The sequence below is a fragment of the Mustela nigripes genome, chromosome 6 (genome assembly GCF_022355385.1).
Source record: "Mustela nigripes isolate SB6536 chromosome 6, MUSNIG.SB6536, whole genome shotgun sequence".
Classification (NCBI taxonomy): Eukaryota; Metazoa; Chordata; class Mammalia; order Carnivora; family Mustelidae; genus Mustela; species Mustela nigripes.
In genome coordinates, this window is record NC_081562.1 from 50709898 (window position 1) to 50729571 (window position 19674).

General features: G+C 40.8%; 1 protein-coding gene across 3 annotated transcripts in view; it reads right to left on the bottom strand.

The window, feature by feature from the left end:
- HMGA2 (high mobility group AT-hook 2) overlaps nt 1-19674 on the bottom strand; it is a 138411-nt gene that overhangs the window by 108911 nt on the left and 9826 nt on the right. For 2 of the 3 annotated variants that reach the window (XM_059404706.1, XM_059404707.1), the window contains exon 4: nt 14853-14903. In XM_059404706.1, the coding sequence (XP_059260689.1) occupies nt 14853-14903 (51 nt within the window). Of the gene's footprint in view, nt 1-10396; nt 10446-14852; nt 14904-19674 lie in introns of those variants that run through there. The other variant, XM_059404708.1, reaches the window with a different exon arrangement.

Here is a 19674-nt window from a genome sequence, read left to right on the forward strand (position 1 = left end):
AACTCTCAACCAACCTACAGTCTTAGAAGAGAATACTTCTGGAGGTCATATATGAATTACACAGGTAGTAAAACTGTAGAGAACTTAATACTCACTGATGCACACGCATGTGAGTACAATAAGCATATGAATATGGAAATATGATGGGTGAATTGTGTTCATGCAATGTCCTAGCGCTATTCTGTGCTACAGCTTTACAAAATACCACCATGGAGAGGCAACCGGGCAAAGTGTACGAGGGACTGTTGCGTATAATTTCTTACTGCTGCAAAGGAATTTACAGTGATAGGAGTGAACAAGAACGATAAGGTTACATGGGCTGGAATTTGGAGTAGAGGAGAAAGGGAGAAAGGAAGGGAGTCTAATTTCTCTCTCTACCAGAGAAAGGGCACGAAAGAAACTTTGATATTTAAAAAAATATGAATGAGTGAGGTTCTCCAAAGGGGCCTTTCCAGTTTGATATTTTTCCTATCTAGGAATTTGGAAACAATGTGGAGGGCCTTCCTTCTGATCTTTTTTTAGGGGAGAAGAAGAGAGGTCACTAAAATCCAAACCATGTTGGGAGAAGACAACATATCTCTACATAGGTACCCCATCAGCTATTTTTCATACTGAATACTTTCATTTGTCACAATAGTCCACACAGTTTACCAATTTTGTATTAAGTTAAAAGTCAATCATCCCTGAAGAGATTTCACTATGACTCACGAGCATGGGAAGCTGTGCGTTGTAGGCCAGTGTGATCATCTTCTGTAGATTAATTGGAGTCTGGAACTGCATTCCCTCACATCTGCCTCAACTTTCCCTCTGGATTTTAATCGGGGAACTAATGCTATACTGGTGTTCTCCAATTTGGATCTTCCTACTTGAGGTCCAGAGAAAGACAGGAAAAGCAACTAAATTTATTGAGCACTCACTATGTGCCAAGCACTGTGTATTGAGCTGCCTAGACCAGGAAGGGTGGGACCCATGTGTGGTGAGGGTACAGGCGCGTGCCCCAGACATGACATCACACTACCGCTCTGCCCACTCAGAATCACTGGCTTAGGAGGCCAAAAACGATTACATGATTCAGTGGCTAAGGTCACAGACAGCCATGGAGGAAAGGGCCCCAGGAAAGCAGCATCTACAAATCCCAAATGGACAGCTGGATCGTTGTGGCTAGTTTGACTGGAATACACAAACACGTAACATAATCAACAGGGATGTTTCACCAAAATCCACTCTCTGCTACCCAAACTTGAGTTCTTTCAGCCCTGTAATTAAACATAAAGCCAAGCTGAATTGAGGCAACAAAACAAAAAATGAGTATTATACAAATAAGGGGGAAAGCTGCTTCTAGAAACATTAACTGTATATCCAGTAGACTTTTTTAAAGAAGATAACAATAGAAATATTCATTTGAATATCACTGTGTCCACTCTACTTTCTTTTCCCCCAAGTTTAACTCTCTTGGATGACCCTCAGAGCGGAGGCACTTGGCATTCCTACTGGTTTCCCCCAACACCACATCCTCAGCTCTCCACAGACTGACCTCCCCCCTTAGACTGCATCTCTACAGAAACGGGTTGTCATCTACTGCCTGGGATCACTGCAACCTCCAAGGTCACTTCCACTGTAAGGGATGCTCCGTGTCCCAAAATTTCCCTTCTTATTCAGGTGTGTTTTGAGCATGCCATTCTTCTGTTTGGAACTCCGCAGTGACTACCTGAGGAGACACGGATCTATAATCCTTTCCTTAAATGTCCATCACTTGAGACACCTTCCCTGCTCATCCACTTCTCCTGGGTTGCTTTACCCCTTTAGTCACACACTTTGATCCCCTGGCTGGCCCCCCTCTGAACCTCACCCAACACTGCTGTTGACTCACTCACTCTGCACACAAGTGGAATCGTATCCTGTTGGAACTGTTTTAATATATGTCATTATACTTCTGAACATTGTCCATGTTAGCCTGCCAGCCAAAAGAGCAGATGAAAATGGAAACAGAAAAAGAACAAATGCCTCCTAATTGTTACGTAGGACAAGGGCGAGGATGAAGATGGTGACTTGAGTTTTAAAAGTTTGGAGTAGAGGAGAAAGGGAGAAAGGAAGGGAGTCTAATTTTTCTCTCTGCCAGAGGGGCGCCTGGGTGGCTCAGTAGGTTAAGCCCCTGCCTTCGGGTCAAGTCATGCTCTCAGGGTCCTAGGATCGAGCCCCTCATCAGGCTCTCTGCTCAGCGGGGATCCTGCCTCCGCAACCCCCCAACCAATCTCTCTTCCTACTTGTGATATCTCTCTCTGTCAAATAAATAAATAAAGTCTTTAAAAATAAATAAATAAATAAGGTATATAAACAACAAGCAATTTCATTCCCCCTATTATAAAGCATTAAATTTTAATTGCCAATTATCTTTACTGCAATCACCTTATGACTGTATGGTGCTTTGTGACCCTCACATGACTTCTTTCCATTATTCTAACTACAACCCAGAGAGGAAGCCTCAGGAGATACGATACTTGTCATCCCCATCTTGCATCTGAGGAAACAGGCTCCAGGGTGTTAAGTGACTTATCCAAGGACATAGAGTTATAAATTCATTAACTCGGGAAGCAAGTCCAATAGACCTTCCACTGCAAACCTAGCCTTCTATCGACAATACCATCTGAAGTCTCATTTAGAGCCAAGATTCGCAGTTTAGAAACACAAGACAAAGTCAGAAAAATCTGGGAATGTTACCATGGGAAAGAAAAAGCTGCCTTCATAAATTCTCGTAGGTTTTAACACTAATGATACAAGGTACTATATTTTGTGCATTTGCTAGGAGCTGGACACTTTGGCTAAAACTGCAAAGGAGGGAGTATGAGCTGTATTTTACAAAAGAAGACACTGAGGCTCAGAGAAGCAATGGCGACTTCAGGCTGGTAAGGGCTAAGGCCCAGACTCAAACCCAGATCCAAAGTGTGTCCACTTTTACTGACCTAAGCAAGAAGAATTATTTTGAAGAGAGACATACCAGCTGTTCTCTATCACCAAGAAGAACAACACAAAAGGAAATGGACTGAGAACCATGCAAGGAGAAATTTAGGTTGAATATAATATGAATATAATATGAATATAATATGACCCTCCTGTGGCAGGCGGGTGTTTAAATTTGCACACCATGACCAAGGGTACTCACGACATGTTTCTAGACAGCTTTTTCTCACATACAAAGAGATTTTCTACCAAAGATAGTTTTGAGAGCGTAAGTAGATCAATAGAAATATTTTCTCAGGCTCAAAAATTTTATAGAAAGATAAAACCTCAAAATAAGACACCTAAATTTTCACTCTGATTTTAAAAGTTGTGCTTGCCTTACAGATATAAAATGTCAGCTTCTCAACTGGGGGACACTAAATTTTTATGGGAACATAATTACTTAAAAGAATCGGAAGTAACAATGATGAACACATACCACATTTTAAGAATCCTGGGCAGAAAACTCCTTTTTTCGGGGGGGAAAAAAAAATTCAGTCACAAGGAATTCTTCATACTGTGACTTGACCATGTATGGCCAAACCCTCTCCAACTATACAATCAAGCTGAACATCCTACTAATCCCATAATGTACATAATGAATATAAAAGCTCACTCACTCCATCATAGCAGGAAACAATGTGGTACTTACTGTACGGTTGGAATTAGCTCTCTGTGAATACTCAGGAACGCTTAAGAGGTAGATAATAGAGCAGTTTTGTTCCCATAGGTGTTAACGACTGAAAAGAGCCCCAGTTGATATCCACTGAGATTAGTGATTTAATGGCAAAGCAGATTAAGACTATGTGTTAGACTAAGTCACCGTTTTATTGTTTAGAAAATTACAGATTTTAAATCGGTAATTTAAAACTTACAGATTTTTGTCTTGTATTCAACCTAAGTTTAAAACAGATTTTAAATGGTTTTTGTGTAGCTCATTTATTGTCTGAACAGGATGTTATAAAGCAACACACAAAGTCCTAAGCCTGACTGATTCATGGATAAATTCTGATAAAAAAAAAAAAAAAACCACACACACACACACAACACACACACACAAGATCTACCAGTGCCTTGGTTTGATGGCCTGGAAATGAACACATTGTACACAGCAAATCCAAACAGAACGTCATTAAACTCTATCCCACTGCAATGCAAGGAATGCAAAGGGGATGAATTAGAGTTGAGAATGAGTTGCTTTCACCCACCGCACATAGGAATTATATGGTCCAAAGACAAGAAAGGAGAATAAAGAATGTAAAACCAAACTTTACTTACACTTAAACAAGACATTTAAAATCTAGGGTGCCTGGGTGGCTCAGTTGGTAAGTGTCTGCCTGAGGCTCAGGTTGTGATCCCAACGTCCTAGGATGAAGCCCCGTATTGGGTTTCCTGCTCAGCAGGAAGCCTGCTTTCCCTCTGCTAGTCTCCCTACTTGTGTTCCATCTCTCACTGTCAAATAAATAAATAAAATCTTAAAAAAAAATTTTTTTTTTAATTTACTGAGAACACAGAATTAAAATGCTATAGGATGGAAAGAGTATTATCACACATCGGCTTTCCATTCTTTCTGATAAACCCATATGGTGTGCACCCATCATCAGGGGCGACGCAGGGGGGCATGGAGACGGTCATGTGCATACTGTCCAACTCCACCAAATGAGAGATGCTTCAGCCATTTCCATTAAGGAGTTTGGAGAACATTTAAGTTGGGTCCTCTAAGAGAATAGTGATAATAAAGAAAACGTAGGGACGGAGATCCTAGAATAAGGAAACGATACTGTAGGATCAGCCTCTGACACGCACTGGTATCTGTCTTCCCTGACCTCAGAATCATTTGGAACAGTGAATGATAAAAGACGGCAGAACAAATGCTCCTTTAGAACACATTATCAGCTATCTTCTTAGGATTCCCTGTTCCTAAACAGGGTAATTCCCTCACCTCCCTGGGCTTTAGTGGTTCCCCGTAATAGTGTGCTCCCTCAAGACTGAAAATTTCTGGATCGTCTGGAAACTCGTCAGGCCTGCACTTCCTTTGTTGGTAATGTTAATGCTTAAACTTCCAAGTCATGCCACATTGCTACCTTTGCTATCCCGACTGTGAGTCCTTACCCCTTTGGTGGTATAAAACCTAGTGTATTCGATCCCTTGCTTTACGTGGGGTGCTTTAAAATGTCCCTGAAAGGAGTCAAAGATACAAAAAACTATTGCCTGATGCTCCTCTCTTGTTTATTTTCATGTGAACACTAAAAATTAGGAGAGAAGGAGAGGGGAAATGCAATCAAAGTAAATTTTCGTGGAAGAGAACTTAGAGACTACCTGAGAAGACTATTCTGTGAGGTTCTGTCAACAAAGCTTTCTTCTGTTTTTCTGATGGTCCAAAGCTGTGACAAAAATTCTCTGAAGGTACAGTGCCGGAGTGTCTATTTTGGAAAGCGGAACGCTATTTGCAGGAGCGAGGGAATGGAAAGATTGAGACAGGGCAAGGCATTCAGTCTGCATTGGGCCCGGGTGATAGTGGCTCCCGGCTTACTTCTTCAGGGGAAAGGCAAAAGCTGGAATTTGAAATTATTACAAACACTGCCTTGATGCCTATGGTTTGGGCTTTTAACCTCTTTGTGTCCTCTTTGAAAATACAGATCATCAGATTCGAAAAAAAGAATTAAAAAAGAGCATGCGATTCAAATCTACATTCGTACCAGAAAACAAACATTCAAAGCCCACACTTTATGTGTAATAAAGAAATGCTGTCATTCTATTCAGCCAACATTTATTAAGTCTTGCTTCAGGCCTGAAATTATACTAATAATCAACAGTGATGATCTACAGACTGCCTGCCCCACGGTGAATAAAGTTTTTGGGTGGCTTCTCATTGAATTTTTACAATTCTTATGCAATGAAAACTATTACGACCCTTTGCTCCAGACACAAAAAGACCAGAGCTGGTGGCCAGGAGCATCTTGCCTTGCTAAGCGGCTAACTGACCGCAGGCGGGTTGAGCTCTTAATCATTTGCTGACTTTCCTCCTCGATCCTAGGTGCTAAGGGTAAAAGGATAAATGTGATATGCTTTCCACTTTCAAGAGTCATTTTTTAAATACAAAAGGTAGCAGTATCCAGAAATATTAAGGTGTGCAATTCATCGTTTTGACACCAGGTGATTTTAAAGTTATCTGATAAACAAATTATCAGCATGAACAAAGAGGAAAAAAAAATAGAGCAATGTATGTTGAGGCCGTGGCCCAAAAGAATTAGCCTGATCTTTCTAATTCCCTGTCCTTCTTTCTTGGTACCAGTATCTGGCAACTTTTTTTTTTAAGATTTATTTATTTATTACAGATTGATTTATTTATTTACTTATTTGACAGAGAGACGAAACACAAACAGGGGCAGTGGGAGAGGGAGAAGCAGGCTTCCTGCTGCGCTGGGAGCCCGATGCGGGGCTCGATCCCAGGACCCTGGGACCAAGACCTGAGCTGAAGGTAGACGCTTAACAAATGAACCACCCAGAAACCCTCGCAATTTAATACCTATCTTTTTATAACTATACTAACCAGATGAAATTTGACTCACTATTTTGATAGATCAAATGTGTGTACGTTTGTTATTAACCTGGATTTTGGCCATGGTGATAAGGAACAAATGTAACTTCAGCCCACTTATACAGCTAATTCATAGATAATATGTATAGCTATATTCAAATAATGACATAGAGTGTCATCAGGATTTGGAAAACAGCACAATCATGTCTATGGAAGGACTGTTAAATTCTGAAGAGCTCAAAATACTTGAAAACTGGAATTTAATTTAGCTTCTCAGCATCTGCAACACAAAGGAGTATCTAAGGGGCTGACACCAGTTCTCCTCTTTGGTTCTCCAGAAGGTAAGTGCCCCAAAGGCAGCCCCCATCTATCCTGTTGGGTTGGGTAACCCCAGGACCCAGCACAAGGGCTTGATCCATAGCACTGTCAGAGACTTGAGTAAAATGTTCAGATAAACAGAAAACTGCAAAATCAGAGGGTCTTGCCATTGTAGCCTTAGGGTTTACGTGGTCTAGCCAAGCAAGAGAGAAGTAAACCAACAAGCAAATGAACGAAAACAGTGTCCAAAACAGTCCGGTTAAGCATCTGACTCTTGATTTGGGCTCAGGGTCATGAGATTAAGCCCTGCACTCGGCTCTGTGCTGAGTGTGGAGCCCACTTAAGATTCTCTCTCTCCCTCTCTACCCGCCCCACCCCGCCCAAAAACAAACAAAAAAAAGAAACACAGTGTCTAAGCAACTTCTTGTGTGTCTGTGTTGTCCATCTTACTAAGCTTAGGCTTCTGCAGGATCCTCTGTTCAAAAAGACAAAGTGCATTTTCTGGGTGAATGGACTGAAACCCCAGCACAAAATAATGACAAATCTTCCCTTCCCTTGGTCCTACATTGAGGATTAGCTGTATGATCATTGCACACCCAAACAGGACTCTCTGATGAGGCAATCTCCCTCTTCCTGAATTCCATGAACTATCATTCCACAATGTAATGTAAGAGTAAGTCTAATGTAAGACTTCTGAATCTGAACAGGGGGCAAAAGCCTGTTAACCCAAGCCTGATTTGCAGCCATTCATCAATATGGACGAAACATAATTTTTAAAAAGAGACCTTTGCTTCCCATAGCATCCTAAAAAAAGGCAGCATACTTCTGAAATTGCATTTAGTAGAGGAATAAATAAAGCATGAGTGAAAAACAAATTTCAGGGTGATAGCTACAGTCGATTACTCCTGAGGATGGAGTCTGGGTAACCTGGGTCTAGCAATCAACAGATAATCTGAAAACCTTATGTCTGCCATTCCTCCCTGCCTCTTTCCCCAGCCAAGTCTTTTACCAGAGATGAACCCCCCTCCCTGTTTCTGGCCCTGCCCCCCATCTGGTGGAGGTGCTAATGAGTAGTGAAATGGCCAAAGGGCAGGCTGGGGTGGAGGATGAGGAGGGGGGGGTGTGGAGGGGTGGGGGTGGAGGGAAGGCTGGGGAAACAAAGCAAAGAAGGAGACAGGAGGCTGGATCATCATCTACAGACTCCCTGGGTAACAGAGCTGGGTGCGGCAATAAAGGTTCTTGTGTTTTACAGCCCTCCATGCTTAAGAGCCACTGGCTGCAGAGAGAATATTCCTGTTCGGTACTGAACCAGGAGAAAAAGCATGGGTAAACTGAGCAACCTGTCCGAATGTTTCCAGCTCATCAGAACACAGAAGTCCTGATTTCAGTCCGAAGTAGGCAAAGGAGGCTCGATTCAATCCCATCAAATGGAAATTGTGCCAAAAATGGTGAAATATGGGGCGCCTGGGTGGCTCAGTGGGTTAAAGCCTCTGCCTTCGGCTCAGGTCATGATCCCCGGGTCCTGGGATCGAGCCCCGCATCGGGTTCTCTGCTCAGCAGGGAGCCTGCTTCCTTTTCTCTCTGCCTACTTGTAATCTCTGCCTGTCAAATAAATAAATAAAATCTTTAAAAAAAATCTTTAAAAAAAAATGTTTTCTTGAAGTGTGGTGTAGTTTCGCCTATGTTGTCTGGTAAAAAAAAATACACACACACACACACACACAGCATATTAACTGTATTTATATACATCATGAGAATTTCTAATATGCCACCCATAAGTTCTCAATTTGGGGTAAGCATGGGTAAATATGCGTATGGTGATATGGATAAAGTTTTAAGCACCTCTGTCATATAATTCCATATTCTTTGAATTCCATAACACCTGACATTTTATTAGAGTGGAGTTGAGATAATGGTCTTAGACAGGATTTGGCCGAGCTGATTATTTTGTGTAGTGAGATAGGACATTTATCGGAACTAATTCCTGTCTCTAATTTGCCACTCAATCAAGTGTTCTATTATAGTCTGCTAAGACCACACAGTTTTCATGGAACTGTGGCAGACCCCGAGGTCCATGCTGTAAGGCCCTGAACAGTCAGGATCTGGTACAAGTTGGCTAGGCCAGACTGAGACGGATGACAAAACAGGGCAGGTTATCAACCTTTTCCTTAAAGACTTCGTTTAATAGGATAATTAAGGATAGCATTCCAACATTCAATCAAATAAAAAAAGATATTAATCTTGATTCAAAATATGAATGATCGAATCCAATTCTTGATTCATTTCTTAGTATTTTGCTGTTTAATCTTGCATTTTTAAAGTGTGATTTTTAGTAAATTCTGCAGTAAACTATTAAAAGAGAAAGTTTAATCACTTTTCTCCCACAGAGTTCTGTTAGGGTTTGCGAAGTACTCCATTTTTATGAGAAAATATGGCAAAGTGGATGGCTTCAGTAAACACGGCTTACCAAATTTAAACACATTATATGCATCGGAAGACTCATGTTTGAGTTACTGAGCATACAGCAGAGAACCACGTGCTTTCAGGGGAACATCTCCACTTTCAAATGCATGTTATTACGACAAATTTCCCGGGGAAAATGGTTTCACCTCCCCACACTCCATTAGCAGTTCTTGATGTCATATCAAAGTCATTTCTTCCCCTCCGACTCCCATAAAAAGTTACACTTATCTGCAATATGCATTATTAGCTATTTCTTTCTAAACTTCAAAGTTATACTTCAGTTTAAACAAAGCAAGTGTTAAATTACAAATGGCTAAAAGTTAAAAAAGAAAAGGGAGGGGGGGGACAAACATCTGGAGGGGAAAAGTCATGGAAATGAAAACCTAATGTTTGAACTTCAACATCAGATTCCCAGGTTCCTCAATGCACTAATGCTTGGGAGCTTTAGAAGAAATCCAAAGAGTTTCAATCAGTCTAGTTTGTAATAGGTTTTATGCTGATTTAATTTCCTGTACTTGATCTTCACATCATCACTTAAGTTTCTAGAGGTCTTCAGACTTGAAAAAACAAAAAGCCTTTGTTGCCTATCTAGAATCCTTACATGTCTGACCAACAGCTGAAATTACATCACTTTCCTGTGCATCACAAGCTCTGAAAAGACAACTGCCTCCTCAAAAGAGATGGAATGGAAATGCATATTTTTAAACCAGTGCACTGCACACACCCCATTACCAAATAAAGAGAATGAGCAACCCCTCCCCCCACCAAAACAGCTGGGCTTCGTTAGTGACCAATCGTGGTTCAGCAAAGGCAGCTAGTCCTTGGTTCAATTTCAAGGTCAATCTCAGCATCTCCAGAGGGCTGGTGGATTGGTTGGCTTTTACCCCTTACAAACCATCAGTTCCTATTGGGAGTATACATACTCTCCTTCTGTCCTGTTTTCTTTCTCATAAAGATATTCTGAAAACAAAACACCTACAAACACCTTTGTTCCCACTGATTTACTCTTTATTACTGTTCTTACCTCTTTTCCAGAAGCACTAGTTGCTTCCCTCAGCAACATCTGGATGAAGTCTTCCACCCTCCGGGTTCCCATCTTCTTGAGCCTTCACTCCATTGCCTAAAACTTTTTCCAAATATTTTCCATCACTAACTCTATTCTGGGATGAGCTCCCTTCCTAAGCTAAAACTAAGGAAGGCAAATATTAAATGCCTCGTCTCAACTGGCAAAAGGACTGAGTAATGAAACTCTATGGAGCCTCCAAGAAACCAGCACATCTCTGGACGTGCGTATTCTGACCCACAGGAGGAATCATGCTTTTCAAAGTGATGAACTACACATGACGCCAAACCTCGACCGTGAGAAGAGAGGCTTATAAGTGGCTACGTGCAATGCTCCCCTGAATGGAAAATAGACTTAAAATGAACTTTAGGATTATTTATAAGCAGTTCTTAAGCTTGATGATACTCAACGGAGATCCATTAAAGACATAATGGTACCACCAAGGGTGTTTGGTTAGTTGATGCCTGACTGTCAACTTGCCCCTTGTGTGTGGCTATGGGTACTGTAAGTAAGTAGGGTGTAGGCTGACGGTGGTAACTACATGAAAATGTAGAGAGGAATGAATCGTTGTGTCTAACATTATTTGGGCATTCGCATGTGCTAAGCCTCTTATTATGCCCTTTGCATGCGTGACCTTATTTAATCCCCACAACAACTCTATGTATGAGAAATGTATCTATCTAACAACTATGAAAAATGTACTGCTCTTGTCACCTTTTTAGAAAGAAGGAAACCCAATCTTTTAAAGGTCACATAATTGGCTCAAGACTCCACGGTTAGTCAAGTGATGGGGCATGATCTGCACCCAAGCCATCTGAATCCAGACCCTGAGCTCCCAGCTATGAGACCAGGAGGAAATGGAGGTCCCACTTCTCTCTCCTGCCTTTACATCTTGCCTCCTTCACACCAAAAATTTTTAAAAAGCAGAAGTCGGGGAGTCTGGGTGGCTCAGTGGGTTGAGCCTCTGCCTTTGGCTCAGGTTGTGATCTCGGGGTCCTGGGATCGAGCCCCGCATCGGGCTCTCTGCTCAGCGGGGAGCCTGCTTCCCCCCCTCTCTCTGCCTGCCTCTCTGCCTACTTGTAATCTCTCTCTGTCAAATAAATAAAATAAAAATCTTTTTAAAAAATAATAAAAAAATAAAAAGCAGAAGTCCAGACTAGTTCACTGAAAGAATAGATCCCAAAACTCTTTCAAACTCAGGAGGCTGGGGAGGGCACAAAAGAGAATAAAGGAAAGAACAGAAGTTAATCCCCACAACAACTCTATGTATGAGAAATGTATCTATGAGTTAATATACTCACTGGATTGGCCAATGGTCCATCCCCTTGACGAAGCAAGACTGATGCAAGTTTCTGCCCTACATCTACATGTATACTTTTGGTTAGTCAACTCCTGAGTAGCCTACCATGTGCCAATTCCAGTCACAACAGATGAGAGGGTTCCATGACAGACTTTTTTTTCCAGGCCTGTTACATGACACTGTAAGAGTTATAGGACATCTTTTTAAAAGTGAAAGAACTTAAAAACAAAACAAAACAGCTCAGAAGAATAAAAGGGTAGCAATTTGACTTTGAGGCCATGTACTTAGCAAATCTAGTCAGTTGAAAAATATATCTCTAATACAAGGAAATCAGTGAATGACACTGTTGGAAAGAATTGAACTCACTATGAAGTACAAGCCCATTTCCTATGGAAAATGCAGTAATTTATTTCTTTAGCACCAGCCTTCCAGCACAGAATGCCACTGAACTGAATGTCTGGCCTTGAGTGGCTGCAGACTCTATGCAACAGAATATACACAAGCGAAGAGGAAACACACCGTCTAGAAAAAATACACAATTTCCTTTTACTTCCTCTTCTAAGTAGAACAGCTCTTCTTTAGGGACCGAGTCAGGAGGCTGTGACAGTTCACTCACTATACAGTATTTTTCATTCTCACAGCCTGTAAAATTTAGAAATCACCACCGTCAATGGGGATGACCCAGTTATTCCCAGAAAGCAAGGGCCTCCCCGATGGATGCCTCTCATGGGCTTCTTATCCAGCATGAAAATCAGATACCTGGAATCCATATCTCCAACGAGTAAGAACCCATTAAGGAGGGGCACCTGGGTGGCTCAGTGGGTTAAAGCCTCTGTCCTGAGATAGAGCCCACAATTCTCAGCAGGGAGCCTGCTTCCTCCTCTCTCTCTGCCTGCCTCTCTGCCTACTTGTGATCTCTGTCTGTCAAATAAATAAAATCTTAAAAAAAAAAACAATTAAGAAAAAAAAAAAACCCATATAATAGGTCCTTGGCTGAAACACTAGCTGTGTAAAGATGAATAGTGGGAAGAAAAGCCATAAAGATAGGTGGGTGTGAAAAACCTAAACTTAATAGAAACAGAGAGTAGAATGGTGGTTGCCAAGAATGGAGTGTGGGGGAAGTGAGGAAGTGTTGGTCAAAGGACACAAATTGTCAGTTATCGAGCCTGGGGATCTAGCATGCTGATTATAGTTAACAACACTGTGTTATATTCTTGAAAGTTGTTAAGAGAGTAGATCTGAAAGGGCCTCACCACAAAAAAAAGGAAATGGTAATTATGTGAGGTGACCTTAAACAAATGTTATGGCAGTAATCATTTTGCAATACATAAGTATCAAATCAATATTTCATATTCCTTCAGTCTACACAACGTTATATGTCAATGATCTCTCCGTGAAGCTGGGGGATGCAAGAGAGGCCACACTCTCGCGCCCCCTAACTTTCATTGTCTTGGCTTACAATTTATTTCATTTTAGCAACATTAATCTCGTGACTTCCAAGAACTTATCATTTTCTATAGAAAATATACTCTCATTAGTAAAAGTGAAAATAATTACTCTGCATCTTCCCAGGAAGGAGGGCTTAGGGACAGTGAGCAGAGGCTGCAGGGAGGCAGATTGAAGAATTTTCTAATTCTGAAAGTTCTGAGCTTTCTAAGAAGGAAGAGCAGCCTTAAGAGGTAGTGAGCTCCCTAACACTAAGGATCTCAAAGCAGTCCAGATGATTACCGCCTGGTGAGTAGATCTGGAGAGAATTCACATATTGACCAGAAGGTTGAATGAAATGCTCTTACTTTAAGGTTACATTGCAACGCTGAGATGTTTTTAATCTAAAGATCATCCCCGTTTCCTTGTGCTAAGAAATCTAATCCCAACACATGTTGAGCAGAGGAAAAAAAAAAATACAAGATGAATAAATTAAATGAAAGGCAATACCACAGTATAAATAGAAAGTGATGTAGAACTCTAGAGGAGAAAGGAATGGCATTCCAACAGGAAAATATAATATAGCAGAGCAGCAAAGACACTTAAAAAAGATGAAGCCTGGGGCGCCTGGGTGGTTCAGTGGGTTAAGCCTCTGCCTTCCACTCCAGTCATGATCTCAGGGTCCTGGGATCGAGCCCCGCATCAGGCTCTCTGCTCTGAGGGGAGCCTGCTTCCCCCTCTTTCTCTTCCTGCCTCTCTGCCTACTTGTGATCTCTCTCTCTCTCTCTCTGTCAAATAAATAAATAAATAAATCTTTAAAAAAAAGAAAAAAAAGATGAAGCCTGCAGGATAAATCAGGGAAGAGAGAAAAGGAAAGCAAAGGTCCCATTGCAGAGGATATGTCCTATTGAGGATGCCTTTATCTTTCTTGAGAAATGACTTTATTCATTTTTAAGGTTTTTCTCCTCTGTCAATGGGGCAAACAGATCAGAAGAACGCGGGTAGTGTGGCAGCAAAGGGAACAAGGTGGTAAAATGAGTGAAGCTCCTTGGTGAGCTCTGGATTTCTGGCCTCAAGGAGCTGCAGCATCGGTGTGCCTGTCGATCAAGAGCACCTGCCTAGAAGCCACAGTCATTCACGTCAGTCTGCAGGAATGACCACTAAGGGAAGCAACCATCTGAAACTAAAAACCTGGTTTCCTAAAAAACCCCTATAAGAAGAAAAAACACAAGCCACCTGGAAAATGAGATGTGTCCAAAGCAAAGCCATGAAGGAAACAACAAATAAAGAAAGAACAAGAAAGAAAGAGAGAGAGAGAAAGAAAGGGAGGAAAGAAGGAAAACGTTACAAAGTTATCTCACACACATTTCATCTGAATTTTATCACCATTTCTAATCAACTTCCAAGGTTTCATAATAGCCTTTAACCTTGGTTACTCAACCCACGGAACAAGTCATCTCATTGTTACCCGGGTTTGAAGGAAGAGTGGAGACTCTTTTCATGTTGATAAGAGATAGAAAGAGGAGTCACTCCCAGGAAAGAAAAGCATTGTGAGTAAACTCCAATGGTAAAGGGCACGATAATTCGGTGCTTGCCTTAACCCTTTCAAAGACCATGGAACCAGAAGTCAGAAATACATGTAATTGATAGAAAACAAAAGTAATCTTCATTTAAAAAAAAGATAAACAGAAAATTTTCATTACCTTAAAAAAAAAAAAAAACAGAAAATATATCTGATTACTCACCCATTTTCTAGGTCTGCCTCTTGGCCGTTTTTCTCCAGTGCCTTCTGCTTTCTGCAAAATGAAAAAGGAAGTCATATTGTTTCCTACCTGACATTATTTATAAGTGCTGCACCAAGGGACACATTCCAAGTAAGACTGTTCTGGTTTGCGATGAGGTATGGAGATTGCTTTAACAACCCCGTTCTCCTTGAAGGCTCATCTTCTCGTCGGAGTAGCTCCTCCTTCCCCAGTGTTTCATGGTATGATGCACAGAGACGTCTACTCATCTCTCACCCTCAAACACTCCCCCGGAATGATTTCCTCTGAAATGCATGAAAACCCTTTAAATAAGCCATTTCGCTTTTATTTCTATCCACAATTTAAAAAAAAATACTCCCACAGATCCATAATTGTATAAAAGAGTATTTTAGAAAAATAATGGCTCTTAACTGATTTTCTTTCCATATCACAGCTAAAGTTACAAAAATTAAAACTGATTTGTTGCTTTATAACTTACAAAGCACTTCTACCTACATTGCTAATCCAAGTTCCAAAGTAAGGAAGAATACATAGGCTTCTGAGTCAAATAAAATGAAACATTTGCATTCTTCTACATAGTTAACTTTTTTGGGGGGCAGTTCCTTGCCAAAAAGTCAAGTGTCAATCAATTCATTGGAACAGAATGAGAGAGAGAGAGAGAGAGAAGTTGGCAAAATCATCCATGTGTGTCCCTGTGATGGAAACTAGGGGTGCCCCAAACCAGCAATTAATAAAAATGCAGATTATTACCATTAAGTCCCTACTCAACACAGACCTGACATGAATGTATTTCTAACTACCTTGAGAGTTTGTTTTATTGCTTCAGAGATTTTATCTGGTATTCCAGTTGTTTTTGCCTTTTGAATCAAATTTTAACATCATCTATAAAGTGATTTCCTTATGTTTACGACCCCTACTGCAATCCTTAAATACACCAAAACACACATACATACACACAACATACGTCTCCTATAAAAACGCATGATTATACTTTTCAGAAAAAAGAGAAGTTAGTACACACTCTTCTATAGAAGAATTACCCCAAGGCTACATAAACACAAAAATACAGGTAACCTGGGCCAGCGTAACTTGTTTGGCATCGTGCTTTTGTTACCTAAGTTCACAGTTGGAAGGTGCTTGCTACGGTGATACTAAAATTACCTGTTAAAACTGTCTGCACTGCCAAGTGAGATTCTCCTCTTTCTCTTTTCAATTTGCCTTATAAAAAGAGATGGAGATAGATGATAGATAGATAGACAGACAGACAGACAGACACAAAATAAGCCACAAGATTCCTCACAAATAGCATCTCCCTGTCCTGACATTACTACGCAACAGGCCGTAGGAATTAACACAATTTCTGTATGATTATGATACCATTAGTTCACATCTATTGAGCACATGTGTTATTTTCATCCTCAATCTTGACAACAGCCTTGTACAGTAGGTATTATCATTTAATTTTGCAGGTGAGCTACTAAGTTTTATAGAACAGAGGAAGGTCACACACAAAGGCGGTACAAGGCACACAAGGGAGCCTGGGATTTGAGCCCAGTTCTGTTGGCTTGTAGAGACTGGCTTCCTCCCACTCCTAAGAGTACTACCTCCCCTTAGCGTATGTGTATTCACTACCATACGGGAGACATTTCAGTCAACTAAAGTTGGGGCTGACTCAGCTAATTTCCCTGAACAGAAGGAAACCTGGTGGCCTTTAGAAGCTCAGCCTAACGGTCAGGTTTGGGCGTCGTGGATCATTTGTCACTTGTGAACGACTGCACAGAAGAATCGTTTATTGTCAGGGTTAGTGGCACTCGCCTTACTTTTAGTTGTAAGGGCATGCATTAAATTAAATGGAAGCCAGGAGTGCCCAGTGAATCACACCCTCTTTCTGAATGCTGTCCTACGGAGAGGGAGTGGTCTAAAGAGAAGCACAGACTCTACTTTGGAAAGCTTGGACTCAAATCCTGGCTCTGCCATTTTAGCTTTGGGCAGGTCTCTTGAGAACCTTAATTTGGTTTCATGTATGAAATGGAGATAATGCCTCCTGGGAGGAGCCAAGTGCCCACCATAAATGAGCTGCTTAATAAGTGCTCTCTCACCCCAACAAGACGGAACCCTTCAAGGGACAGTTTTCCTTCTAGTTAGTCCGATCTCCAAGAATTCAGTCAATGCTAATATTCCTTTACACCCATCTGTCACCTTTCCAACGAAGCTTTTAAGAAACCCTTGGAAACCCCCAGAAACATAGTGAGTTCTAGGAGTACAAAATTCCCTAATACAGAAACATTGTCTAATTTAATCCTTGGGATCAACTGTGAGATTGCAGTTTATCCAGCAGTAAATTACACAAACATGGAAGACAGAAATCCTTTTTAATGGGCACAGGGATGGTGGGTGGGGTTAAGAGGAGGCAGCTATTGACCTTCAAGGCTAAGGGGCCGCACCAAGCTTCCGTGGTTCAGTTGTTATGTTTCAGGGGCCACTAAGGGATCCGGGCATATCTAAAATCTGCTACAGAGAAGGTTGTTTTCTAAAAGGGTTTCGCTGCATTTCAAAGTCAGAGAAAGCAAATCTGTCCAAGAGAAAGCCCTGCAAATAAAATGAGCATCTCATTGACAAAAAGCCCATTCAAAAATAAAATTCACACCATTAACTAAAGGGCAAAATATCACAATTATCACTTGGATTTGTTAAAAGCAAACTCGCTCCTTGGTCTCCAGGCCAGTGTTATATGTAAACTGAAACCCTGTTCGGAGTCTACATCTAGGAGAAACACATTAGCTGTGCTGTGTGGTGTCGCTCTGGGAGGTTTTCATTGTTCTTTAAACCCACATTATTTAATCATTCTGATCAAACTTCACAAAGGCTGCAAGACAAGTTAAGATTTTAGTTTGTAAACCAGCAGAGATCCAGGGTTTTTATATGGAGAAAAGCACTGACTTTAACTTTTTCCCCTGTGTTTAATGCTCTTCAGAATATTACTTTTCAATAGGAGAAAAACAAAACATTTCAGGGGCTCCTTTTGCTTTTAATACATCAACATATACGATGTTGTGGGAGTATATATTTGGTTTCCCTTCTCCAGAGTGGAATTTGGTTCTATACGACGAACCCATGTATAATTGAGACAGTAACTTGTTCTCAGTATTTAGAGTTTCCGGGGGTGGAGGGGTAAGGGGAGGGAAAAGAGGCTGTGAATTCTGCATTTGTAAAAACTGAAATTTCAGACTATGGCCACACGGTTTTACGATTTACCACATCATATCTTGTTAAAAGTGTTACTGATTCTTTGCTTATATTCCTGTTTTGCCTTTAAAAAAAAGTTTAGGTTCAGAACTGTTATGTTTAATTGTATAATATGGTTAGAAGCAAGTTCATGAGGGTTGAGAAGAATGTTAAGTGGGAAATGTAATTTTTTCTCTAAGAAGTCTGGTACTTCAGGCTCTTACATGTACTCCACATACATACACACACACACACAATTAATTGAAAAAGGAAATTCATCTAAAAATGCAACTCTTAAGCTTGGAAACAGTGCTTACATTAGCACCTGGTACATAAGGTGGCTCACACTCTTACTGAATGAAGAAGGAAGGAAAGAGAAACACTGGTGTTTGTGTCACGTGTGTCTTATTTCCTTCTTCCCATCAGAATTCTACAGCTTGGCAGGAGCTTTAGCAAGCACTTTGTCTAGACCCCTTACTGAACAAATAAAAAAAACTGGATGGGTTCTGATCTCCAAAGACATACAGCCCTGTGAGTTCTGGGGCCCAGAAGTCTGGGGGTATCAGCTGCAGGAGGCACCTATTTCGATTCCCTTTAAAAGCCTAAGAAAGAACTTCTCTCCAAAGGGTTTCTTGAAATCTAACTTCTGACATGCCTTTCAGGTTACTGGAGAGAACATAACCTACATTGTAGCAAATATTTTACAAAACATCGGACAGCGGACAGCCTATGGTAGTGGGAAGGTCCTAAGCTTTAGAGTGAGATTTGAATTCAAGGCCTTGGGCCACCATTTTCTAGCGTTGAACATGAGACATGAGTCATGGTTTACATCCTGAAATCAGTTTTCTCATCTGTGAAATGAAGACCATAATACCTATGTCAGAGGATTTGCATAAAGTGACTGAGAAAAGCTCCCAGCACATGGTGGGTACTCAAGTGTAATTTCTTCTCTCCCTCCATATTTTAAAATGTTACCCTTAAAAAGAATACCTCCTTGAAATAAATAAATAAATTAGTTAAAAAAAAATACCTCCCAATTCTTGAGTGATTTTTCTGAGCATTCTCTTACTTAAATAGGACAGCAATTATGTACTCAGTGTCACAAAATGTGAGATCAAGCCAACTGCCCACGTTCATAAGTAGTGAAGCTGAGACCCAGTGTGATTTCAAGGCAATAAAGGGTCTGTTCTTCTGGGAGATACTTCATAGAAAATAAAGGAGCCATAGGCAGATTCAAAAAAAAAGAGAGACAAGAAAAACTTCTAGGGTGAAAATCAAATGAGTCATTAAAAATAAAACATTTCCAGGTTTCCTATAAAGACATGGAGAATTGCTGAGATTGGAAACCAAAAGAATTATCCAATTCTGACTTCTTGGTCAAATTTAGATAGCTACTAATTTTTGTTACTTCAATGCTCTCATCACATTTTATATGTACTGTGATAATGCATGAAAACCTTAACTCCCTCACCCCCAAATCAATCAGTGCCTCAGCACACAGATGGGGGGTAGCGGGGTGGGAAAGCTAGAAAAATATCTGGGCAGAGTACCTTAGTTTGTTTTCAGGTATCTTTACAGA